The sequence below is a fragment of the Anarrhichthys ocellatus genome, unplaced genomic scaffold (genome assembly GCF_004355925.1).
Source record: "Anarrhichthys ocellatus isolate YVR2014 unplaced genomic scaffold, GSC_Weel_1.0 scaffold18, whole genome shotgun sequence".
Classification (NCBI taxonomy): domain Eukaryota; kingdom Metazoa; phylum Chordata; class Actinopteri; order Perciformes; family Anarhichadidae; genus Anarrhichthys; species Anarrhichthys ocellatus.
The window spans coordinates 7,243,689-7,270,276 of record NW_022280048.1 but is presented as its reverse complement, the minus strand read 5'-3'; the positions used below and the strand labels follow the sequence as shown (position 1 = coordinate 7,270,276).

The following is a 26,588-nucleotide window of genomic DNA, read 5'->3' as shown; positions in this document are numbered from 1 at the left end:
TATCACCAGATAGCCTGGACTGCAGGCTACAAACCTGTAAGAGCCGTCAATGAGCACCAGAGGTTAGCAATCACTATGTCAAAGCCTTGTCGAGGCTTAAAATACACCATTGTCCGTGTTGAAGGGTTTATTTTCACCCTCCTTTGCCATTGTTCATGCCCGTCTCCAGTATCCACTTGGCTTCTATTCTTAGCTCCATTGCCACTGGGATTATGGTGACATGTTGTCTATTGTGGCTCTTACAGCAGCTACAGCATCCGCCGCCGCAGGACAGCCACAGGTCAGTCAGTGGAAGTTACAGGTGTCTTTACACGCACTCTGCACCAGGGTAATGTTACATGGCTCACAATGGTGGATAGTGTTTGAAGGGAAGCTAGGAAGACACTTTCAAATAACGGATACTTAGCAGTTTATCAGTTCACTAATCATTTTAATCATGATTAAAACATTTACTGATGCTTAAAGGAACTGTTCCACAATTTGTAAAACTATGCTTATTTGCTTTCTTGCAGAGAGTTAGTCGATAAGATCGATAGCACTCTCATATTTGATAAATATATATATGTATAAAAATATACTATGTATAAGTATGCGTTATGTACATACAAAATATAATAAGACAGTACTTTTAAGCACACTTTTGGTTCACATTTAGTCGCACCGCACCCGGCAGGAAGATGTATACAGAACAGATAAGAAGAAAACTAAACACTGAATGTGCGATAAACCTCTTTATCTTAAGTCTTTAAGAAGGAAGGTCCCAGTTTACCACTGCGCAAAACACATCAGGAGCTAAAGTCAGGTCACGTCAGTCGGTCGGTCAAGCAGCGTTGCCTCACTGCAGCAATCCTCACTGGAGTGATCAGGTGGAATATGCTCATACTTCAGTTGAACCCATGTCATCTACTGCACATCTGGACTTTCTGTGTATTTGTTCACCTGTAATATAATCCTGCCCTGTAACAAACAAGTGAGGAATTCCTCTTCCTGTTTTGGTTAAAGACCCTCGATTGTGCAAAGAGCCAGGCCTGCGCCTCTAGCGCCAAACAACAAACAGAGCACAGGAACTCTGATTGCTAACGTTACACGAGGAAGTTTCAATCTGTTAAAACACATCAGAGTAAGGGGGACTAAAAGTGATACGCTGGGGGAAACCTTTATTAGCATTAAGGAGCGACTGACGTTTCTTTTCCTCCTTGCCATCGTCTTCCACTTGCAAAAGCATGATTTTAAACTACTGCTAGAATCATATGTAAAGTTTTCCATTCTCTTCAGCGTACAGTTGTATATACTTAATGTAGGAAATTTTTTTTCTCAGATGCGTGCTGACAATGTAATTTATGTAATGTTTTATCCGTCCAGTCCACTAGGGAACCCCTGTATAACCATCTTGTTTTCTCAGATGGGACTCATGTGGTTGCTACACTACAGACATGCAGGTAAAAGTTCAGCCCGTTTGATGGTCATCTTGAACAAAGTCATGTGTCTTTGCGCTAATTCAGTTAGCCTCAAAACAGCAAAGATGCTGCATTGTTTCCTATGAGGAAGGAGTACCAATTCTGATAATGGAGCCACATATGCCTCCAATAAGAAGTGGCGGGAAATGGGGGTCAGAGGTGACACTGCTAAGGCCGAAAAGATGGAGATACGAATCTGGCCAAGTCAATATTAGTCAGATAGGAGATATGAGTACTTTGAAAGAGACATCTCTAGATCAATGCGCCGGCCCTCAGGGCTTATAGAGCGGACCCCTCCGCCCGGCCCCACCCTCACTCCTCCTCTCTTTCACTCTACCTGCACTCTAGCCTCTATCTCATCTGCACCAGTGCTGTTGGGCTACTCCTGCTCGCCCAGCTGCCGGCTCAGGAATCCACATACCACCTTTCCTCTGCGCTTCCCCACGCCCCTTGCCAAGTCCCCATTCAGTCCACAAACAACAAATAATTAACCTCATCTGATGGATGACTCATGAAAATGTCATCCTGTCTGCAGAGCTACTGATTGCTTAATGTTATTGGCAGAATTTTGATCGTGACAGGAAAAAAAAAAAGATATTTACTATGTGCTTGCAGATACTGACTGAGAACACACGCGCTCTCCATTAATTCTACATGACACAGCATTTTGGATTTGCAATCACATAAAGTTGGATGGCTGATTTCACAATTTCGTCTTCTTACTTATTTAAAGTCTGTAAATAGTGCTTTTATTTATTAGCCAGAGCTCTGAGCTCCAAATGAGCAACGTTTTTTTTTTTTTTTTTTTTAAACTGCATCCAAAACTTTAAATTCTCAATGACAGCTAGGTTTACAGGAACAGGAACAACACTGGGTCACATTTCACATTTTCTCAGCAGAGAGTACCGTTGAGTCGACCCCGCGCAGCAGAGATTTACTAACCAAACAGAGTGTGCCAGCATTCAGACCTCAGATCAATCTCTGGTTTAAAGCGCTTCCCCAGCCGTTCAGCTGAAGGAAGGTCTTCTCCAGAGACATGATCCACAGGACACATTAGTCGTATGTCATGAATTGCTGAAATACTTTTTTACAGTATACGTATGAAAGGAAAAGTCCAGAAAAACTGAGCATTTAAGTTCATTATTTCAAATAATGCTGTTTGATTAACCTACTGAACTACAAGAGGGAAGCCTTTGGAGACACTCAAAATAATGATCATAATACTGAATGATAGCTATGATGTTCTTAGTTTGATTTATAAAGGCATTCTTGCCAATATTTGAAAGCATAAGTGAAGAGGTGAGAGGAAATAAGGGGACAGAGAGGTAGGGCGTCATGTAACAAAGCTGCAAATTAGCTAGCATCGATCATAACGTCAGCAAATGCCTCACGATGACATATGACTCTTTCTTCACAGTGAGGACACATCTGTCATGAGATATTCTCACCGTTGAGATGCTTCTCATCTTAACAACAGTGTCAAGCCTCCTTTGTCATGAGCATGAAGTCGTAATCCTTTTGTTCTGATGTGGGAAACTAAATCTGACAAACATTCAAAATAGTCTACAATGAAGCTGGATCAGAGAGACTACAGCAGCCCTCCTCATATATATACTCCCCCATAGCCTTTTAGCTCATCAGTTAACTGGATAATCCTCCCACCTGTTCCAATCATTGATGTTTACACCATGATATCCTGCATGATAGAAAGAGTAAATAATCTGTATTTTATACTCCTGGTTGAGGAAGTGGTCAGCTGCTGCTGGCTCAGCCTTTATCGTGCAGCACAGTCAAAGCAGCAACCCGAGTCTATCTGATGCATTTCCTAGCTCACACAAGCGTATTGAAGTTAAAGTTACAGTTTGAAATAGTCTCAGCTCAATGCTGATGCCTCTATATGACCTACATAAGTAAACAAGCCCAGGCGGACGGACCCAGATCCGGCTTTGCTGCCGCCTTCGACTTGCAGTCAGAGTTCCGGCGGGAGGTGGAGGGCTCCTCCTCCGGCCAGGAGCAGAGCTTCGCCCTCGCTGCTCCTCCGGTGGGAGCCAACACCGACGCCACGCTGCTGGCCTTATTGCTGGGCCCGCTGGAGGGAAGGGAGGCACGGGAGAACCAGAACCAGGACTTAGCAGGGAAAACTGTCAGACACCGCTGGTGCTCGGGAAACACTACCGCTTTTGTCCACAGCATTGCGAAAATAATGACAACATGTCAGCGGACGGTGGAAGTGAACCAGATCAGCTGGCAACAGCGATACAGAGAGCTCTACTCGAACACGATACGTCTGCACAGTAACTTTGACACATGGTAAATCAAAGTGTTCCTTTAATCTAAAATGAGTGACCTTCTGCAGCATGAACATAAGCACGTTAGCTGATGTTTCTGCAGCCTGGGCCTACAGTGCATTTGTCATGCAGCGAATAAAGCACGAGAGCTTAGTGTACTGTGCAGTGTATGTGGACGAATGGACAAGCATTCTGCACTCCGACCACTGGAATCAGCCTCCTCATTAGACTCTAATCAGACTTTATGGCTCAGTGTTGTTTTACAGCGCATGTGTAACTTATGTGTGACTGGTCAGTTACTCAGTGTACACTTACTTTAATGTACTCTTGATAGATTTGAACGATTTCGCCCCTTGCTCCGCCGCTTGCCATCGCAACGTCATTAGACATTATTGTTATGATAACCAGGACAAAATCTTTGGAATGGCAAAGGCAGAGGGAACGTTTGATTAAATGTATCAATCTCTATTAGGAGGCCATACGTGGAGTCTGTGCTTAATACGTACAGATGGTGAAACGTGGTGTATACACTGGTTCAAATTAAAGTGATGTTTATACTCATCACTGGAACAGAATGTCTTGTCACTGGAAAGAGAATATTTGTGGGGAATATGAGGGAATTTCACGCTTTGAAAAATGTCATTCCTCTGCCAGGCAGTTCAGTACGTGTTGCATGAACTTTGGTTTTATCACCTCTGAATAAGAGCTTTGTGACTGCTGCATGGCACACTGTGCACTATTTCTGATTCGGCCATTTATAACTGAAAAGTATACCTTTGGGTTAGCCACAGGCAACCCATGTTTTCTCTGTGCACTTTCTGCCGCTGCATGCTGCCTGTGATATGTAGCACTCGCTGCCATGTGCTTTTCATCCTCAGTCTTCCGGTTGAAGCGTGGTCAGTCTGCTTTTCTTTGGCTAAGCCTGTAGGAAGTTCCTGATAAAGTATTGAGCCCAAACATTGGTAATACAAAAAGTATAATGTTGCCTGTCGGCGTTGCCTTGCATAGCTTATCTCATCCTTCCCCTCCCTGCTGCTGGTGATAGGCAACTTACCAGTCTATGTTGGGAGCAGTCCAATTGGACAGCAGCGAAGCGGAGAACAGTGCTGTTCTTTAAAACTGCATCATAAGAAAATTCACAGGATCTGCGGTTGGTTCTGTATCATTCTGTATCTGTTAGATATGTGCTATTAAAAGTGACTTACTATCCTGCCAGAGGATAATTGTATGTTAAAAGGGAAGCATGCATACCAGGCAGACTGATCTAATCCTTTGGACACACAAGTCTTCGCATCCAAAGCGCATTTCTTTGCACTACACATGTTTATTTTTTCTTTATTCTGTGAACATTCTCTAGTCAATATTTTGAATATTCCATCTTCCTCACTATTAAGACTGTACAGATCTTTATTTTACAACATATATCTAACATTTGAATTTAAAATTTCCTATTTTATATTGGTGACGTACACAGACATGTCATCTTTTCTTTCACTCAGTATACTTTGATTGTTACGCAGCACAACACAAATCCCTTGAGAAAACCTAGCTCCCAGTAAACCTGTTTGATGCACCAGTTTAAAGCAGCAAGTCCACCAAGGGAGTTGAGACGATACTAGAAAGTTAAAACAAATGGCAAACCACGGCATACACTACGACAAAGTGCAGACATCCCTCTGATTGGTTGCCGATGAAAAGGTTCTGCAAGTGTCCTGTTGGAGATGATGTCGCGGCAGTTTGATGCGGCGTTGCTAAAACATATTTGTATTCCTTTTAGATCACATCCCTGGGCATATTGTGCAGCTATTTAACAAATGAGTGCAACAAAATAAAAATATATTTCTTTGTATTTTCATATCAAAATCCAATCATCTTTTCTTCATGTACAACTCGTGTGTGCTCACGTAAGCTAGTACCAACCGATTCCAACCAGCTCAGTATCCTGCAACATTCTAAACCCGCTCACTTTTTAGCTGTCCAATCAAATGCAAAGGATTTGATTCACATCCCTCTTGTAACTGTACACCGCTCAAATATTCCGTTGCACCGGGGAATACGTCACAGTGCAGAAGAAGCTAAAGATGCTCTAACTTCCATTTCACTGTCAATCATCCAACAGTTGCTGAGACATTTCACTCAAAACCATGAATGTAAAACCTTTTGGAGGTGCTAGATGAGAAGTCAGGGGATCACCAAAGTCATTAGGATTCATCCTCTGGGGATCATGAATGTCTGTACAATAGTTCATGGCAATCCATTCGGTGTTGTGGAGATATTTCACTCTGGATCCAAGTGGTAAACCGACGACAGACTGACCAACATTAAGATCCCTAGATTTCTTAGCTTGACCAAAAAACACAAAGAGATTTGAGCTAGTCCTTCATTCAGGTGGTGGGAAAATGTGATCAAACATCCAAACAGGCTCTTGAAAACTGGGAGTATTCCTTTACAGATAAGTGCTGCGTCAAAAGTTGATGTATTTTTCGCATGGACGGAGTCAACGATAAACACCGAAGGGCAAATGCAAAATATTTCCAGAGCACAGCAATCGCCAAAAGATACAGTCCTTTTCTCCTCGCGGGTTGGACGACTGCAAAGATGAAAAAGGAAACTACAACGACATAATAACACCTCAAAAGCACTCTTTATGTGCTTCCTTAAGCTTGGTCAAGATGATGTTGTCTAATATGTCATTCTTCGCATTACAAGAGACTTTGATACTGTGTCTGATTTCAGCGTTAAACCGGTAATAAGAATAATGTTAATGGCGTAATTCCACCATTTCATGACAGAGGGGCCGAGTATCCATTTCAAGGGCTACTAATGGACTACTGGTGTGACAGAGGAAGCTGAGCAATGTTCCAGGACTCCTTCTACAAACAAGAGACAGAAATACGCTGCCACTGAACAATAGATATACTGACAGCTATGGTCTTTATGCTTGAATACAAACACCTGCATTGTACGATATTAGGGACTTCACATCCGAAATGATCCAGTCAGAATTGCCAATCTGTCCGTCCGGCCTTTTTTTAACCACACATACAGTAGTAGCTTTTTTTGTATAACACAGTAAACAAGCGACCTCCATATTCGTACTGCCTGTGTGGCCAGACTTGCATGTAGAAAGCCTCAGAAATGTTTTCAACTGTCATATTACATTCGGCTCACCGAGTGCAACAGTTGCAATTTATGAGAGGTCTTCGGCAACTTAACCTCTAAATATTTCACAGGCTGCCAGAAATTTGTGAGGCATTTTGGATTCTTTTTGTTTTTGGACACAGAGTCATAGCTACCTTTGAGGAACCTGAGGTCTTGTCCGCTGTGTTGTTGTTGTTTTTCTCAGAAGAAAACATACGCATAGTAGGTATTTTGTAGGCTGATTCCAGCATTTTTTTGTTTTTTGAAATGATTATTTAAAGGCCAATAAATCAATACATAAAGTATTGTCCACTAGAATTTTACCCCTGAGTGAAGAGCGCTTTGAAACAGCATTTAGGCCTGTATCTTGGAATACAAAAGTACAGTGATGCTTTATTTCACAGCTCTGTAAAGTCCTGATGATTTCCAGGGAAGTTTCCTGGACAGAACAACCTGGTATGTGTCTGGTGATGTTTAGGGAACATGGAGACAAAGTTCTGTGTTCTGCGTGCGAAATACCTGGTGACAAGCGATGGGTTCCCCCTCTACCTGGTGCTTCAGTGTTATGTTGAAGTCTTACACAGACTCAATATGGACGCAAGCCGAGGCAATCAACTAGACTCAAGGCCTACTCGCCATACGACGCAAACCTGCTTCTCCCCATTTGCCCCAGAATGTTATTATTATTATTTGTTTGGGTTCCTCTCCAGAGGAAGTTGGTCAGGGTGGTTACGGCTCTTTGTCAGTGCTGTGCTTCAGGGTCCTGCAAGAGATTTTCTGGAAGGGTCTTCAAAACCGGGGCCGGCCGTGTTTCTTCCCCCCCGTTGAAAAACTAGACCATGAGGCCCTCTACCCTCTAGAATAACACGGAATTCCTGGAGCAAAAATAATCCTCCCCATATCACACAATAAGGGAGTATGTGGACTTTGTCTCCACAGCTCTGAGAAATGTGCCGATTGATAAGAACACTGCCGTCTTTATCATAAAATACAAGGATATAGGTACCAAGCTATCCGTCTGACTCCCTGGCACTCCTGTCTCTTGTTGCATTCATTGTAACTGAAACCGTCCAATGGTGATTGTACACATCAAGCACGAGAGACATGTTGTCCTGGCAGCTAATAACGGCATGTACAGTCTTTTTGTAACAATGTGTACCAGTAACATGATACTGAAGGGTTCGCAACATACAAACTATACGTGTTCAGTTTGCACACGACTGATTCTAAAGGATATTTTAAAGAAATACTTTATTTTACTCTTTTTAACAAAAGAGGACATCTTTTGATATTTTGGATGTGAATGTAAAGGGTTATTTTGAGCTTGAATATCTTTGCACAATTATATGAAGATATGATATATACACATTAGAGCAGAGAAAATAGTCATTGTTCATGGATATGTAACTATTTTCCTTTATTGACCAATTTGGTTAAACTGCGTTTTTTTATAATCTTCTTGTTGCCTCACAGTAACGTAGCATTTATAAGATTATCATGATTAAAGGAGTAGTTTGAGTTTTGAGAAATGATTCACTTTCTTGTCAATAGTTGGCTGAGATGATCACTCTCAAATCTGTCTGTTAAATATGAAGCTACAGCCAGGAGATAGTTAGCTTAGCATAGCTTAGAATAAAGAATGGGAACAGGGGAACATACTAGCTTGGCGCTGTCGAACGTTCAGAGATGTGCTGGCTAAAACTTCATTAACAAGTTCCATATAAAAATCACAGTGTAAAAATGGCAAGATGTTGCTTAACACGGGTTTATGTGCTGGAGGTAATCAAGATATGATATTGTTAATAAATACTGTAACGATACTGTTACTTTAAAAAAAATGTACTCAAGTGAAAGTAAAAAATGTATAAAGCAAAACAAAAAAGTATAGGTCAGTTAAAATGTGCTCTGAGTAAACTTCACTGCATTTTAAAAGCGTGTGGGTTGATGATACGATTGTTCAATTAAAGAACATCTTCAGCCTATGAAATAGATGGCATTAAATGTCAATTTAAACACAAGTGGAACATCATCAGCAACAAGACCAACAGACAGGAACACTGCTGTCCGTGTGTAGTGGGTGGGATTTTGGGATTAGAGGATGACAGATGAGGAAGCGGGAACAGGTGTGACAGTGGAAGGTGCTTAGGTAAGAAAAAGCCAACGCTGGAAGGGTGGTAGGCCTCCTGTTTGAGGCAGACACTGAGCTCGAGGGCAAGAGACATGCAGCGATTTTCAGGTGTCATATGTGAAGCCAGATAGGAAATATATCTTTTACTTCTCTTAGGAGAGCGGATTTAACAAAGCCCCTCCCCTCTTAAATACACAGTTATTTAAAGTACTTTATAGGTAAGTCATGGCTTAATGTCAGTCTGCCAACATGTCAATGTATTTACTACACTTTTGCGAGTTTTTAAAACGGTAATCTGTCCAGATTAAGGAAAATATAAATACAGTTGTATTTTCTGCTGATGTATGCCATGAAATTATATATTTAGATTGGGTGAGTGGTATTTATTTGAATTGATCATTTTTTTTTACCACTTGTCTTTTGTGCCACCCTGTGCTGCCCCCTCTGACTGTCTTCTCTCCATTCAGGCTCTCAGGCAACTCAAATGTCCTTTATGAATCCACAGTTGAATAAAAGGAAGCTGACAACGTGAACATGTAAACAATGTAAACTACCCTCTACCCCACTAGCTCGCATATTATAGCAACAGAGAGACCGCTGAGTTCTGCACACCACGTAGCATCAGCTCGTGAACGAGTATTGACGTTTCATTTCTGGAGGTTTGTCTCTATTTCAGAGAAATAGGAGCATATACATAATCCACTTGTGACTTAAAAAAATAGGCCCATACTGTATAAAGTATCCTGGCACAGGCACACAAATAAAAAGAGCAATACACTGGATTATTATTTTTTTTCATGAGCCCAAAGAGAAAGTTGACCACGTTTGAGTGATGAAAAACAAGGGCCGGTCCCAGCAGCCCCTGTGACTTCCGACAGACTGATGCTAAATGAGAGATGGATATCTAAAAGTAAATAATCAAAGCAATACCATGTCTCAAATATAGATTTACAGAGAGTTTTAGGTTCTCAAACTGTAAGACTGGCTGTGTCTGGGAGTAAAACTGGTTAGAAACCAGTTGGGTGCAGATTTATATTTTTTATTTTTCACCGGATTACTTAAAGCAACATATCGGTTCCTGACTGGCACGTTTCAGCTTGATTGAGCAAACAAAGATAAGAGCTATTAGTCACTAGACATTTGCTGCTGCTGATGATTGGATGCTGGATGAATCATATCAACCAAAGTCCAAATCCATCTGTCTATTTGAATTGACTCACTCTTGACTACAGCGTGCATTGTCTGGTGAGGAGAAGGGTCCTGTTTCATTTGAACTTCCCCTGTAGTAACGTATAGCACATGTTAGTAAGTGACCACTTACAGAGCTGGACAGGAAGCGGAATATTTGGACAGAGCTTGTCGTCAAAGTCCAGTTGTGATTAAAATCCCATCACTTTAACATCTTTGAAAACAGCATCTGCATACAGATGTGCATTTCTCTGATACTTTGCATTGTGGTACTTCCAGGTTTTCTACTCTCAATTTCTGGGAGCATCCTAGTACAGATGTGTTCCTGAAGCGCACAGACGTTGGGTTGATCTCAGAAACTTTATCAGAGTAACTGAGCAATACTTGGCAGCAGATACTGCACATTTGGATTAACTGGAAGTGAAGGAGTCATAAAAGTATGTGAGAGGGAAATGAGAATAATTCCACAATGCAATCGTCTGGAATGTTGTGTGTAATGTGTTTCCTCCTCTCTGCGAATGTAAAATGCACAGTCCGTGGAGCGTTGAGTGACATTTTTATAGAATCCAAATCGGTTCCAAGACTTTTTTATGTATTCCTTAAAGGCTAAATATTGAGAGGGAGGAAACAAGCAGACTGAGTCCTTCTCAGATTTGATAGAAGAAAGAAGGAGGGAGGGAAATACTCAGCTGGAAGTGGAGTGGGGCCAATGAGAGGCTGAGCACAACAGGAGTCAACCAGTGGCATCGATTAGCAGCATGTTCCTCTGAGTCCGGACACAGTGTGGCTGCTGGAGACTGTTGCATGCTGGGAAGTAGTATTCTCATGCCACCGAATGAACCAATCTCTCTCATAGAAACCTTTTTTAAAAAATATTGTAATATGGCACATAGAGAATCTGAAAAGATCAGAAGTTTATTTGAGAGGCCAAGTCCCTCCCCTTCTGATGTCCTCCATTGGAGTACGCAAACAGTCTCATACTGCAATGGTTTTGAGGAAAAACTGCTACTTTAAATGGACAAACATCATATGTGTAATTAATGGCGCAATTTAAACTGGATCAAAAATGTATTTATCTCTTGCCGTTTACTACCGTACTTGTGTTTTCTTGAATAAGGTCCCTGGTGGTCCACCGGAAGGGGAGGGACCTTGCCTCTCTGTAAGTGCTGGAGGTTTCCTGAAGGGTAACATGTTTTTTTAGTTTTGGCCATTATTCCTATTGGTTATAAAAGCATTGTACCTACAAAGCTAATTGGTAAGTCTCCCTGTCCATTTTTCTTGACATCCAATCGACGTAACACTCGGCGTGTGTATTGCTGAGGACCCATTGAAGCGCAGTGTTGAGCGCGCCCCCTTCACGACCGCCAAACAGCATGCTGGGTACAGCTCACTCTCCGTCACTCACTACAGCACATTTCAAGAGAGACAAAGAACATTTCTCGACAACTGTTCATCCGATCCGCTTCACACTTGTCCGGTGTATTGCTTGGGAGCAGAGTCGAGTGTGAAGTCGTTTGTCGGCTTGCAGAGCAGTCTAAGTAATCAGCACTGGTTCTATTGAGATGTCAGACGGCAAGAAACATGAGCAGTCAGGTTAGCCAAACGTATTTGGAAGCAGTGGGCGTTTATTTAAGTATTTGTGACAGAACTCCATCACTGCCATCTTGTCTTACAAAGCTCGGTAGCTAATATAATCAGCAACACTGGAAAAGTTCACTAACTCAGTCATTTCATTTAAACGTTAACTTTCTATTACTTGTTGTCAGGCCACAATAGGTCTTCACAGTTAGAGTTCTGCTCAGGCCTCAGACACATAAACTGAGGCTAACATTTTATTTTTTCTGCAGAGACAAAGTTATGTGCTTGCTTTTAAAAAGCTTAATGACAAATAACAGTGAAACATCAAAATAGTATTTGGCATAATATATAACTTCCACAGCACAGATACTTAAGCATTATCTCTAAACAAACTTAAAGCGTAAATGTATTTACTCCTTTTAGCACTCTGAAAAATGTCTATGAGTGTGTTGAGCATTCAGCCCTGTTGATAAGGTTTCATCATCACCAGGTTTCAATGTTCCCCGTTGGCTCCCTGAACTCTTGCAGGAGTTTTTCAGGCCAAGGTGAAATACTGGGAGCTTCCCAAGACTCAGAACTGTGTTTCCACACAGAGCTTTGGCAAGTTCGAGAGGAAGTCCAGAGACGAGTTGTCAGGAATTAACTCGACATGTTGATGGACGGTTTTTGCTGAAAATTTGACCGCCAGATACATATCTGTCAGCTTAGGGAAGTGGTGGCAGTCGGATAACGCCGTGAACACGGATTTAATATTTCGAGAGGTGAGAACGTGTGTGTGTGTCTGTGTGTGTGTGTGTGTGTGTGTGTGAGAGAGAGTTAGCGTAGAGCAGGCAGGAAGAAATTACTTCCAAGGATCTGTTGTGGGAGAAATCGCTCACCGTTTCCAGGCGTATCAAAGCTGTCGGTGCAGCCAAGAGGACATTCTTCCCCTTTTTCACACAAGAAACCTTTATTCTCCGATGCGGCCAGGAGGCTTTAGTAAATCCTCAGGCGAGTGTCCCACCTGCTGGGTGGATTTATAGAAAAGGGGTGCTAGGCCCCAAGCCCCTCCCTGGAAATCTCACCTCCACTACTTAGCACTCAAGTGGCTCTCTTTCACACACACATACACAACACACACTGTTCATTCCTCTGCCCCCCCACCCTGTTCACTTCCTCTCACTTCTTTTTGTGTAACTGGTCTCTCCGGGAGACAATGAGCATCAGATGTGCGTAATTGCTGCTGGGATCTAAAGGCCTGAATGCACCTGTGATGTACAGGACGAGACAATTACACTCATGACGAGGTAATTAGCAAAAAGGACATCAAGTCAATTCCACGACCTTGAAGATCTCCTCATTAGACTGCCGGTGCCGGTATTTCGGTGATTATCAGTGACAGTGGACATGTGTGTCCCATTATCAGATGACCGAGTTTGCACAGCTAAGATGTGGCTTTGGTGTTGGTTTGAGGCCAAACGGAATTATCTCTCCCATGCTGGACATTTTGAATTGAACTGTACACTTGGAATGGGACAAGCTCAATAAGGAGTTTATTTACTTAATACGCATACCTCAGATTGTTCTAACATGAATCATGACGAGGCTTATCATACATAACAGTATACCCTTTAATGTAGACTGATGTATCTTCTTTTCTGGCAGACAACACATTTGTGTAACTTTTCGACAACACATATGATACATATGCACACATGTGTTATTAATGCAGTGTAAGTTACTCAAACGGGCACTATCCCATCGCAAACACGCGGATGTGGTAAGAATGACACTGTGACCCGTGTGACTTGTGTTTGTAATGGTTGCAATGGGGATAAAGTCTGTAGAGTTTAATAAACTGTCTGTCCTGTAGAAGCTGACCTTTGGTGGCGCATTTTGGATTTGATAATGAACCAAACATTAATAAGCCATCAGTCCGTCCATTTTCATCCGCTTATCCAGGGCGGGATCGCGGGGCAGCAGGCAAAGCAAGGTGTTCCAGACGTCCTTCTCCCCAACGATGTTTTCCAGCTCTTCCTGAGCCCTGAAGCTTTCCCAGACCAGAAGAGATATATAATCCTAGAGTGTTCTGGGTCTACCCTCTGAAGGGAGGCGTCCAGGAGGCATCCTGATCAGATGCACGAAAAACCTCAGCTAGCCCCTTTCGACCCAGAGGAGCAGCGGCTCTACTTCGAGCTCCCTCTGGATGTCTGAGCTCCTCACCCTATCTCCCAGCTGAGCCCAGCCACCCCATGAAGGAAGCTCATTTCGGCCGCTTGAATCCGGAATCTTATTCTTTTTGGTCACTACCCAAAGCTCATGACCATAGGTGAGAATCGGAACGTAGATGGACTTGTGACAAGTTGGAAAACATGCACTTTTATAAGGAAAATGGTAATTTCATGTTCTGTTGTGTTGAATGTGATGTGATTGAGAGGATCATTCATGTATAACATGACGATTTACTGAAACCACGAGTTAAAATTCATCACATGAATAAGTGGTTGAAATAATAAGATTGTATTTTTCTTGCATCGTTTGCTTTGTTCTGTATTGTGTAGTTTGAGTTACCTAGTGTTAAACTGTGATCTACATAGTGGTCTTGATCTTGAGATCGATTGCTTTGGTCTCCACCCACATACCTTGGGGAAACCGCGATCTTTTCCTCATTGCAGAAAAGTTCTTGCTGAGGAAAAACCATCACATCACTCTTGTGATTATGTATCCCCCTTTTTCAGGGGGCTGTAACAGACTGGTAAATCAAGAGCTTTGATTTCCAACACATTCTCACTCCGATCGTGTGAAATACAGTCGATTGGTCAGGGGCCCTAAGCTTCATACTGTGACGCTCTAGGTAAACCCTCTAGTGTCAGTTTTAGACGGACGCTAAAGGGTGCTTTTGTGCGTCGGAACCAGACTCCGAGGGGCACTGACAAAACGTCGGTATTTGACGAGCAGGGAGTAAGAACGGGTTGTGCCTTGCGGCTCAGCTTCCTATTCTCCACAATGATCCGGTGCAATGCCCAACATTGAGATATTTTACTTTCAATGTCAATGGTGCAAGAGCAAAAGTCAGATCGTCACCGGGTTCAATCGACTTCATCCCCATTTCACTCTGGACACTACAACCTTTTAACTGTGCAGCGGACAGAATTTTAGAAGAGTCTATAGAAATTGTTAAAAAACATTCAGGAGTTTTTAAACATGGTCAGCTATCAAACTTTTTGAGAGAACGGATGCTATGGCTCCGTGACTCATGAGTGGACCAAAGTGGTGGAGCTACCAACTGACAGACTAGGATAAAGTCATGCTACTAGCATGGCTAAAATGCAAGGATGAGAGAAAAGCTTCACAGAAATATATATATTTTTCCCCCCATTCATTCCTGTCTTGTTAATCGTCTCGTGGCCCCACAGATTTATTTGGGAATCATTGCCTTTAAGTATCCCTCTAAACCTATTCATCACTACCCCTAATTGTATTTCAATAAAATCATTGAAAGAGTTGACACCAGCACCAAAATTTGGATTCTGACACCCAGAGAAAAAGGATGATCAGTAAACAGGCATTGTCTACTTACTACTTGAAGTTGGGATGCATGCTGATTTGAGGACACATGCACTAAAAGCATGCACGGCTGGCATGCTTATACCAACAATGCAAGGAGAACCTTGAATACAAAAACACACAGAGGGAGAGAGACTTCATTTCAGGTAGACATTACTCCACGATATCTTTACATATAGACAATAGTTGTTTGCTGCTCTGAATGTCGTATATTGTTCCTTTTTAAGTTGTGTTTTTTTTTTTATTATCGAGGCAAAAAATGAAACCGCTCATTTTTAAATGGAATATTATTCATCAATTGGGAGAAGTAGTTCCATTCACATCAGACCTGACATACTGGCTGTTGCATATAGGACAATATAAATGGTCAGTGGAAGAGAGAAAAATCATGCTGGAACAATTTACCGATAGTGGTGTCTGCATTGTTGTTTGCGCATATTGAACCACTCTTTCTTAGTCTTTCTCAGTTTTCATCTCTTCAGATGCCATGCAGTGGTTTGGTAGCAGCTTAGCAGGACGCCGTTGTTGTGTGTGAAGAAGGATGCTCAGCCAGTGTTCTAGTAACGAGATCGGGACCGTGAACCAATGCACGGCTACACCTCAAAGGCACGCAGAGAAAGAGAATCATTCCCAGAAATAAGAGAGGAGAAAACATGATGTTATCCATGAAAGTACATCTACTTCAAAACATGTACACCACATACGGCACAATGGCTACTGTACAAGAGCAAAACTCTAACCGTTCCCTCTGTTCGGTGATATGCCATTTCATATTGTTTCCCATTGCCGTAGCTGCAGGGAGGGGGTGCCCATTGTGTGTTTGGGGAGTATTCCCCGTGTCGTCTGTATGTCAGGTATCAATTACGTCATTCACACTTACTAAAGGTAATCATAGAAAGACACAATACGAAATCCTCGTATGAGCACGATGACATCAGTCTTGAGCAATTGGTTTTAATTTCACAATGTCCATAATAAAATCATCATGCTTATTGTGATATTATTTTTTACCCAGAATTCTGCACTCAACAGCACTCCAATCCCAATATTGATATTGCTGCACTGAACTCAGCTGGACGCATTTCATTAGGCTGTGCAACTGGAGCATAGGGAGAATAAGTCAGCCCTATAAAAGTCTGAGTTTGCTAAATGGCTGGGAAAGGTCGAGGCCAAAAAGAAAAACACTGGGAGTGATGGAGAGGAGCGAGGTTTTACTGTCGAAAGAATTGGGAGAGGTGACTGGGAAATCATCCCAGCAGATAGTCTCCTTTCGGAGATGGTTTAAACAGCTGAGCCATATGTCACAGCACAATGTTAACCAGCCACGTACTTGGACCAGGACGGGTCAAGGTGAACAGATCCACCAAGGCCTGGTCTGAGCTCTCAAGCAGGACACCAGAGCTGCTGCGTCTCCCACCACGCTTGTAACTCGGTCCCGTGATCCCTGTATTATGACTATAATCCAGCTATAAAGAGTTACAGTCGTAGTATGAGGTCTCAGCTCGCTAATGAATGAGAAAGCACTTCACGTCTTTGTGTGGACTTTAAACCGCAGAGCTGAACACTCGTCAAGGCTGATATCTGACTCCTGCCCTCCTGTTAAATGTGGGGAATTCATGTTAGTGATGCATGCAACACTAAATCAGCTAATATCCTGAATATCGTATGCAAAGTTGAAAGAAAAGCTTTGCTTATTTGCTTTCTTACCGAAAGGTAGTTGAGAAGATCGATACCACTCTGATATCAGTGATTTAAATATGATCCTACAGCCAGGAAATGGATAGCTTAGCTTAGCATAAAGACTGGAAACAAAGGTAAACAGCTAGCCTGGCTCTGTCCATCAGGTAAAACAAATCTAGTTCGTTTTGCTTGGCAAAACCAGAAGTGAAAAACAAGACTCCAGGAAGTCACCCTGTCCATAACCTCCAGTAAAACCACAACTTTAGTTTTCACACTTTTTAACCTTTGGACTGGGTCAGGTTAGCTGCATCCAGTCTTTGTGCGAAACTAAGATTACCGTCTCCTGGCTCCAGCTTCACATTTAAAGTGAGCCTATGTAACAATGCTGTGGCCACAAATGACGAGTTATATATCTCATGTTTGCTAACGTTAGCTATAACATTAGCCAGCATAAGTTACATACCAGACCAGCTTATTAAGGGTTAGGGTTGTTTTATTGCTCAGGAATTCACGGTTTCATTCCTAAAATAAGAAATGTCACTTTCTTTCTTCCAAAAGTTTCACTTAAACGCACAGACTTGATGGTGGTATTGATCTAATCTTACTCTGTTGCAGCCGTAATGCAGCCGTCAAATACTCTCGACTCTTTTGTCTCCCATTTGTTCACAGATCTCCAAAAATAAATGTGCAGCACATGCCGTTGTGCCTGACGTGTAGCAATGACAGGATTACAGTGCATGAGTGATACACCCACAGTAATAATGACAGGGGATCTACAGCATGACGGAGAACAGGTAACGACAAGGGTATAGGGTGTCACTGAGACCTGAGAATGACAAGGGTACACCGAATGACTTTGACCTGGGACTGATGGTGTCAGACGATACGGCTGATGTATAAATGAGGTGCTGATGGACTGCAGCGATTCTCCTGCCCGTGCACTCTGTTAATCCTACGTATGCTGAGATGGACTCCACTCTTGTCTCAGGACGGTCATCAGGATTAGATGGATCGGACAAACTTGGCTGGTGTCTATTTAAATCAACAATTAATGAGGGTACTGCTACGGGGGGGAAAGACGGAGAGAATGGTTCATTCATTGCTGTCACACACATACACACGTCGTGGTGTAAAGCCCAGAGGCCCGGGCTTAGACAGCCAGCGGCGCTGGTTTGGCCGGTGTGTATTTTGCGAGGTGCCTGTGATGATGAACAGCACAGCAGACTGTACAGTGCAGCCGTGCTCAACTCTTTTACACTGAGCACTCAGAAAATATGAAGATGGCTTTGCGAGTAAGGAAGTAAGGCCTGCTTACTCTCACTCTCGATGCCTCGGCTCTCGTTCACGTAAACTTTAAACTACAATAACAACCTGCAAACTGTCAATGTTTGCAGGCTGTGCACCTGTGCGTGGGCGCATGCTACAGTACGCTCGGGAGCAGGTCTGCCTACCATGATGGCACAAATGTCCCGTCTCTCTGTGCTGGATATGAAATGCGATTCCCAGAGGGCCGAGCGTTGAGGCCCTCAGACACCTGTAGGGGCTTAGCTGTGAGAGAAGACAGTCTGCAGAGTGACACTGGGAGCTTATAGGAGCAGGAAGCTGCTTTATGCGAATCTGAAAAGAGAACGCACCAAAGGACGGATTCAGCAATCGTCCGCATTATTGAAATTCCTGACGGGGACGACTATGAAAAGTCCAACAGGTGATTCTAAAGGAGAAAGCTTTATTGCCATGAGAAATGGGCTCAAACATAACGAGTAGCCAAACATGATCTGCCTGAAACAACCAAGCGGAGATGTGGATTACAAGGACGCTCTACACTTCAAATGCTTTAAGTTCCAGTTTCCTGCTGCTTAATGTGAACAAATTGATACATTACATGGAGCCCTGACAAGGCAGTGACTCGGTACTACCACCAGAAAGGTTTGGTTATACTCAGACAAACGCACAAGGAGGTAAAGGAATGCAGAAGGGCTTACATCAAGCACTGAATGCACTGTAAGGTGAGTCATACGTTCATCCACGTGTCCATGTGTCAGACTATGGGAAAGGGCTTTAACCCGTTCTGGCCGACAGACTGAAACAGCTCTAGTAGTGGTTCAAAGCTCAACTAATGTGATGAAACTGGAATAAACCAGTGGCCCTATGGGCATCATTCATGTTTCATCTAGTAAAATGAATAAAAGAAATGTGATAGAACTGACCTCCATACAAAGAAAGAAAAACCTGCTCGCTACTCTTCACAGTCCACATTTATTATAGACGGGGTTTAAGACGTTACTTACCATGTCGCGATTAAAGCTTCGTCTGAAGTCTTTTGAACTTTTCCATTTTATTCCCCGCGTTCATAAGCAGGGACGCGGCACGTCTCTAAAAGCTAAATAAAGAAGCAGTCAAGCACAGAAAGTTCACGCTTACTCAACTGAGCTACATGTAAAATAATTCAAAAGGGACGGACGAGCACATAGAAATGTGTTTGAGATTAAGACCTCTGTACCTGCCAGATGAATGTGTCTCAGGCAGTTCCGAGGAGGATGCACCTGGAGTCTTCATCCCTGTCCATGACTCTGAAGTACAGTGTGCTAACCTATAAACACATCAGCTCTGGCGAAGACGAACATATCTGTGGTTTATGCACCATCACACGAACATGAAATACAGTTAGCGCTCCAAGCATGCAGGTGTTCACACTAGTTTCACCTGATTGGATCTCTTGTCAGGACTGTGCTGGTGTGTTCAGGGTCGCTTACACAATCGTGGGCCTTTTAACACAGGAGACATTTTGATTCGAAGCACAGGCTCAATTAATAATGGATTCATAATGGCTGCTTCAATCGTTAATGTTACTAGCTACACCTGTTCCTGCTATGACGAGTCAACATGTCAGCCATACTAAAAGGTATGCTGTGCAAAGGATTGTGGGTCAGAGGAGCCAGAAAAGCAAACCGGCTTGCATACTGCAAAATGCGAGCGGATGCAGGACATCCTGGTATTTTTGACATACTACGTAGTGGGACATACTTAATTGCCTTCTGGCATACTAAATAGTATGGTGGTATGGTTATTGGAACGTTAGGTGATGAACATCGCAAACATGAGTTCTCAGCATTAGCATCTTAGCATTTAGCTCAAAGCAGCACCCAACAGAGCTGCTAGCTAAGATGCACGCTATGGTTTCCCTCTACAGATCAGCCGTGACTAGATGTCTTGTAAACAAGCTCAAGAATAGTGTTTGAATTAAATTCAAACCAAATTTCTTTTTAGTTAAGACGGTACGATTTATCATTATCTACCCAAGATCTTCCACATTGTTTCGGGAAATTTTGTTAAAAGAAAAGAAAAAGGTTTAATGAAATCTTCAGTTAAGAGGTAAACCTGAAACACCAAAGTATGGTTCATATTTTCTACTACCTTGTCATTTGCAAGTGCCTTCATCATTTCAAGTGTTGATTGTAAAAAGAAATGTCCCAACATCACACTACTCTATACTCGGTTTACAGGAGCTACTGGAATTTTGTCCATTTTTTTATACCATTTTAAAACTCATCACTTCCATACATTCATTCTAATTGTAACAACCTTTAAGTCAAACAAAAGGGGGCTACATACATCCATGCCATTGGACTGCAAGTCTTTAATAACAAAAAAAAGAAAAACACCCCTCCATACAAAAGTATCTGTACATGGTCGCTTACTGAACTGTATAGCATTTTATGGAAATGGTAGAACATCGTTCATCTTTTAGCTTTAAATACAATACATCTCAGCAGTCAGCAAACCACAGTACTGGATCTGCAACACAAAGAGGGCTGCCGGTTGAGAGTCCATCTTTGTCATGGCGGGCGATGCAAAGCGGCTGTCCACGTCGGGACCCAGATACCGGTTACATTAGTCTAACATTTGACAACATTAACGAACCACATGAAACTTAATGTTGATTTCTTTTGAAAATAAAGAGCACGCAATTGTTGCGAGACATAAATAAAGCAATAATTGAATACCAGTGCAAGAAAGCATTCAGAGCATGGAGACACGGGGACAAAAAGAATCAGACAGTGGGATTGAGAAACTTGCTGTTAACGCTTACAGTAGAGCCTGAGTGAGACATTTCGACACAACACCGACACAGAAATACATTTGTGGTCTACTGATTATGAGAGTCAGTGGACGTAACATTAACGTTGACGTTAATATTGATCGGGTACGTTAAAATTAAACAATAATTAAAAAGAGAAAGAGAAAAATAGAGGACATGGAGATGGACAGAAAAACAATTGCACCGTATCCCTGCTATGTGCCGTGACCTCCAACCTGCCACCTGATCCTCCTCTAAAGACCTGAAGGAGAAATTCGACTCCCGTGTGGAGAATGGCGAGGTGGGTTGAGCCGTTGTAGGGGGGGGGAGCCGTGTGTCACGGTTAGGGAATATCTCATTGGGGCTTCCAGCCCCCACCTCACCCTGTGGCGGCAGACTCCTGCCGCGTACAAAGGTCATCGGTGGGATTACTTGCTACCTAACTGCGATTGTTTGACTGTGGTTGCATGCTAAGGTGAAGCCCTGACACAGGTGCGTAGGCAACACGCCCTCCCTCCTGCCCGGACCCACTGCCTCGCACCCTGAATGAAGGCTCGGGAAGTGTCCACACAAGCTTGTACTGTACGGGTCAAAAGTGTAAGTGCTGGGACAGCGGACTCCATTCACTTTAGTAAAACTGCTAGGTTCAACCATTTTTTTAAATGGCCGTCTTGTGGTTTTATAATTGTCAAATTGTCACAAAAAAAAAATCTGCTGCATTAAAACATCTTTGTAGACTGATGTACTGAAGCTGCGCTGAGTTTGGATGTGAATCTTAAATGCAGTTGGTGTTTTGAAGTAAAGGGCTGTTACTGCAGTAAGGGATGGAAAACAAAGTGCGAGTGATACACATCTGGTCCCCAGTTATGGAACAACAGACTGCAATAACTGCCACTAATTCTTGGGGCGGTTGTTAAAAATGTCAGAATAATGATCCCATCCATTATGAAAAAATGTATTAGTGCTGCAATCAAAAATAACAGTACAGCTTGCCGTCCCAATACTTGCACTTTTAACTGTATTTCATTTAAAAGATTACTATTGAAATGTTTACAATAAGTGCAAATTGGTCGTTATTCCAGAATAGCTCATTTTATTTTCGATGTCCTCGTGTCCCTGCCCCTGTGTAAGTGTTGTTCACCCCTCCCTCTCTACTCAGGTCCTCCACCTCACTTATCAGAGTTCTTGCGCGGCCTACGGAAGCTGGACATGTTCTCGTTTAGTGCATAGATGCGCCTGGAGAACTCCTCAAAGCCGGCGACATCCAGCTCTCCCAGCACCTGTTCGTCACACTCCACAGCTACTGCGTGGTCCACAGGGATGCAGCGGTAGTCTTCCATCCGGGCCTCGTCTGCGAGCCCTAAACCCAACCCAACCCCCATCCCCATCCCCAGGCCTAAACCGGTGGCCTCCGTGCCCATGATCTCCTCGGCTTGCTCCACAGAGCAGCGCAGCTCCGGGACCAGGCTGACAGGCGCCTGTCCTGGTACCAAAGAGCCGTTCATGGCACCTGTGTGCTCACCAGTTGGGACAATTTCCTCACCGGTTTCCTGCACTGCAGAAGAGCCTGGCGCGACAGTGCTGCTGGGTGGCCCCTCCTCGGTCTCTTCTTTATCTTCGATCTTGAGTCTCTCCTCCTCCACCGCCGTCTCCCCGCTCTCCCCCTTCTCTTCCTTCTGCCCTCCCTCCTCATTGGACTCTGTAGTCTTGGCCAGGTTAAGTGAGGCCATGCCGGCATCGAGGGAGGAGGATAGTTGTTTGGGTGAAGGCGAGGGAGAGGGCGGTGCAAGGCCAACCGGGGGCTGCTTCTCACCCATGGCTGTGTTGTAGCTGGGTGGAGGAGTTGGCTTGTACTTGTCGGCCTCCGAGCTCGCCCTTTTTCTCAGGCCTCGGTCTGGGGAGCTGGTGTGGGAGGGGTAGCCTATCTCTGAGGCAGCAGACACACCGAGCTGAGACTTGGTCGGCACTGGGATGGAGCTTGAGACATGGTGTCTGTCACTGCGAGGAACAAGGACAAAGAGAAAGACAATAAATAATCAAGGACACGACTATAAAGCAACAACAATCTAACGACTTCTAAGTGCGGTATCAAACTCCAGACGAGACTTAAGTCTGTATTTGATTTATTACGGTCAGCAACAATCTCTACGACCAACATAAGAGCCCGGGACAGCCTGAGGAGTCGAATGAGACACCCAGGCTCCATTTGGACCTGGTTCTCCATTTATCTCACCCCTCCACCTAAAGCACCCAACTCCATCCCCTGGTCCAGGAGAAAGACAGCTGCAGTTCTTTGTAAATCACTCCAACTTACAACATTCACAAAACATTTGTGCATCCTGTGGGACTCGCTTTCTGCTGACTGGAAGTGCGCAGCAGGCGTCCACCCAAGTATGTCAGACATTTTCCTCTTTAACAGATAACAGACTCGTGATCTGGGGACACCTTGCTTGGCCCCAGTACAGGAGCCATAAATTCACTTAAATGGGGGCCTTACCGCCTCTGCCGATTGGCCGGGGCCAAAATCACGGGACTACATAGCGCTCCGGTTAACGTGACCATTCCACGGTGTCAGGAGCCGATGCACTGTACTGTTGTGGTCAAAGGTGAAGCAGGGCATCGCTGTGCGCTCCAGAGATTCACGTGTGAGGACAGATCTCTGCTTTATTCAGTTGGACATGCAGTCATGAGAGATATCCTTGTACATTTTCTCCTGCAGCTTCTTTATAATAGTGGCATTTGAAGAATGCATTTATTTATTGTGCACTCACTCGTTGCCTGATGGACAGTTCCACCACCAAACACATGGCAGCTTATAAAAAGGGGCCTAACCTTGGCCCTCACCAGCACCGTGCCGAGGTGGTCCTGACAGGGTTCACAGGCGGGACACTGCTGAGAAGCCTGTGTAGTTTCAAGAGAAACTTGTCAAACTTCAAAGCGCCTGTGATACAGTAAATGAGAACCACTGATGGTCTGAATACTGGATGACATTTCAGCTAATTGGAGGAACATATTGGACCGTCAGCCAAGGTCAGCGTTAAGACAATAAAGGTTTAGGGTAATGACCTGATGCTGTGAGGTTTAATTCCTATTAGGGGTGCAGAACAGGAGATGGACTGTGCTTAACTTGGCAGCGCATGTCCATCAAAACACATAGTTTAATACAACTGACTTTAGCTCCCCCCCCCCCCCTAATGAACATGTGGTTCACTCTGCAGCAAGGAATTTGGGGGCAAAATGGAAACAACGTGCTCTTTAACACCTAATTGTGCTGGAATGACAATTGTAAAAAAGAAAGAATGAACAATTTGCCATCTCAAACACTTATCTGTGACTTTCCAAATTAAACCATCATGGCTTCTTTGGAAGCCCGTCCAAAAAAAGAATTTGGATAGAAAGGAAGAAAGACGGATGTCATGAAAAGTCAATTATCATTTAAGTAAGTGGAAAATGTGATTCAGGCTCTTTGAAACACAATGCAGGTTTGAAAATGGAGACGACTGGTACTGAGCGAAAAGTTAAAGGTTTTCTATCATTTATGAAAAGCTAATAAGTGACTCCTACGTATTTTAGCTTGTCCTTTCGGCAAGGATTGGGTGTCTTTGATTGTAATTATCAGCCATTCGCTGATAATTACCATTCGCCTCTCCAGCCTCTCCAGCTGGCTCTTTAATTTAATCCATTTGGTCTGAATATAGCTGGCAATTTATGCCACAATCAAATGTATTATTGACACTGGCAAAAAGTAAAAAAATCACATGGTCATCACACCAAGTCGTTTGTATAATGAGGAATTTCATATTTGGACCGTGTTATTTAGTTCCACTCAGTTTCTATGTTTGGCCGACATTTGCTCTTTTATTTGTGTCACACAGTGCAGCGTATGCAGCGTGTGAGTACCAGAGGAGACTGGGCGTGTCGGTGAGGACTTCAGCCAAGCAAACCTCTGGAAAGTCATAACATTTTTTTCCTCTTGAAACATTTTAACTATTATATCAATGACATGTTTTTAATGTGGGCAATTAGGCTACACATGTCTGGCCACTGTGAGCAAGTGTGCTGATTAAGGTTGCCGAGAAGAAAGAACTGCTGGAACACACGTCCTAATGTTTGGAAAAGCTGGAACTCAGACAGGCCAAATACTTAGATTGCATGAGCTAACCGTCTCTTGTTGACGTTCTCGGTGCACTGCGTGAGATTGTTCATATTCTTTATAAACCTCTACTCTGCTCCCATTGTGAAATGTCCCTCTAGTGGCATCAATCATTCTCACAAGTAGTCCTTCAAATGCTTTTTTAAAAGAGGTAAAAAGGGATGATAATAATGTGTGTCTGTCTGTTGGTCCACCACTTTGGTCCAGACTGAACTCAACAACTATTGGATAGATTGCCATTAAAATTCATTCATGGTCCCCACAGGATGAATCTTACTACTTTAGCGATCCCCTGACTTTTCCCCTAGCGCCACCAGCAGGTCAAGTTTTCACTTATCTAGTTAAATCTCAACATCTACTAAATGGATCGGCAAAATATTTGGTCGAGATGTTCATGGTTCCAAGAGGATACATCTTAAAGACTTTTGTGATCCCCTGACATTTCCTTGAGTGCCACCATGAGGTTAAAACATTTGTGATTTTAAGTGAAACGTCTCAACAATTGTTGAATGCAAGGCCACACAATTTGGTGCGCAGACTGGCCAATCATAGCGTAGCATTGGCCAACTCTGACCAGCAACAACTATCCGTTTCTACTCCACAGACTCTCGTGCAATAGTTTCAGATTTTCTTCGTCTTCAGACTGGTTTAGTGGATTTGGACCCGGTCGTGGTTAAACGTTGTAATAGTGATACGGGTCACACAGAGAGGTTGAAAGGAGGTACACGTTTGTAAAACGTAATGGTTCTACGTAAAAACTTGTGGAGCTAACATTAGCATAGTACGTTAGCACATCATTCACTAGCGTTAGCACTTCAATGCTACGCTAGCTACTGAAGGTGTACTGAATGTCTTCCTATGCCCCACTTTACAGGAACAGTGCTGTCCCTTAATTTCATTGTATTCTGTCTCGATCGCGAGCTGATGTGGTGGTTTACTCTTAGGCTTTAACTTCTATCTGAATATCTTTAAACCATTTCATTTTCACTGCTCAATTAGTCTGACATTCTGGATACATCATTCAAACACATATTGTAAACCCTTCTACCTGCTTTTCTTTCTCCTTTTTTCCAAAAATTAGACATTTATTCAGGGAGTGTAGTTAGTGACAGTGTGGGCTCAATGGTAGTTCTGACAACTTGACAGATAATAAGCAGGGGGCGGGGCTTAGTGAAGGATCAATTGCTATGACTTTGGCGATCCCTTAACTTTTCATCTGGTGCCATCATCAGTTAAAATCTAAAAATGTGTCAATACTTTGGACTTGATAATGATAATCCCATCAGCCTCAGCTGTAGGCCACATACTGAACACCAAACTAAGGCTGTGAACATGGTAATCATATCTGCTC

The 26,588-nt window shown here is 43.2% G+C and overlaps 1 protein-coding gene across 1 annotated transcript in view; it reads right to left on the bottom strand.

Annotated features, from left to right (window-relative positions):
* Positions 1-20,626: 20,626 nt before the first annotated feature.
* The window catches only part of uvrag (UV radiation resistance associated gene), a 116,602-nt gene continuing 110,640 nt past the window's right edge, over positions 20,627-26,588 (bottom strand). The window contains exon 15 of the mRNA XM_031857519.1: positions 20,627-23,082. Within this exon, the coding sequence (XP_031713379.1) occupies positions 22,254-23,082 (829 nt within the window). The 3' untranslated portion in view covers positions 20,627-22,253. The remainder of the gene's footprint in view (positions 23,083-26,588) is intronic.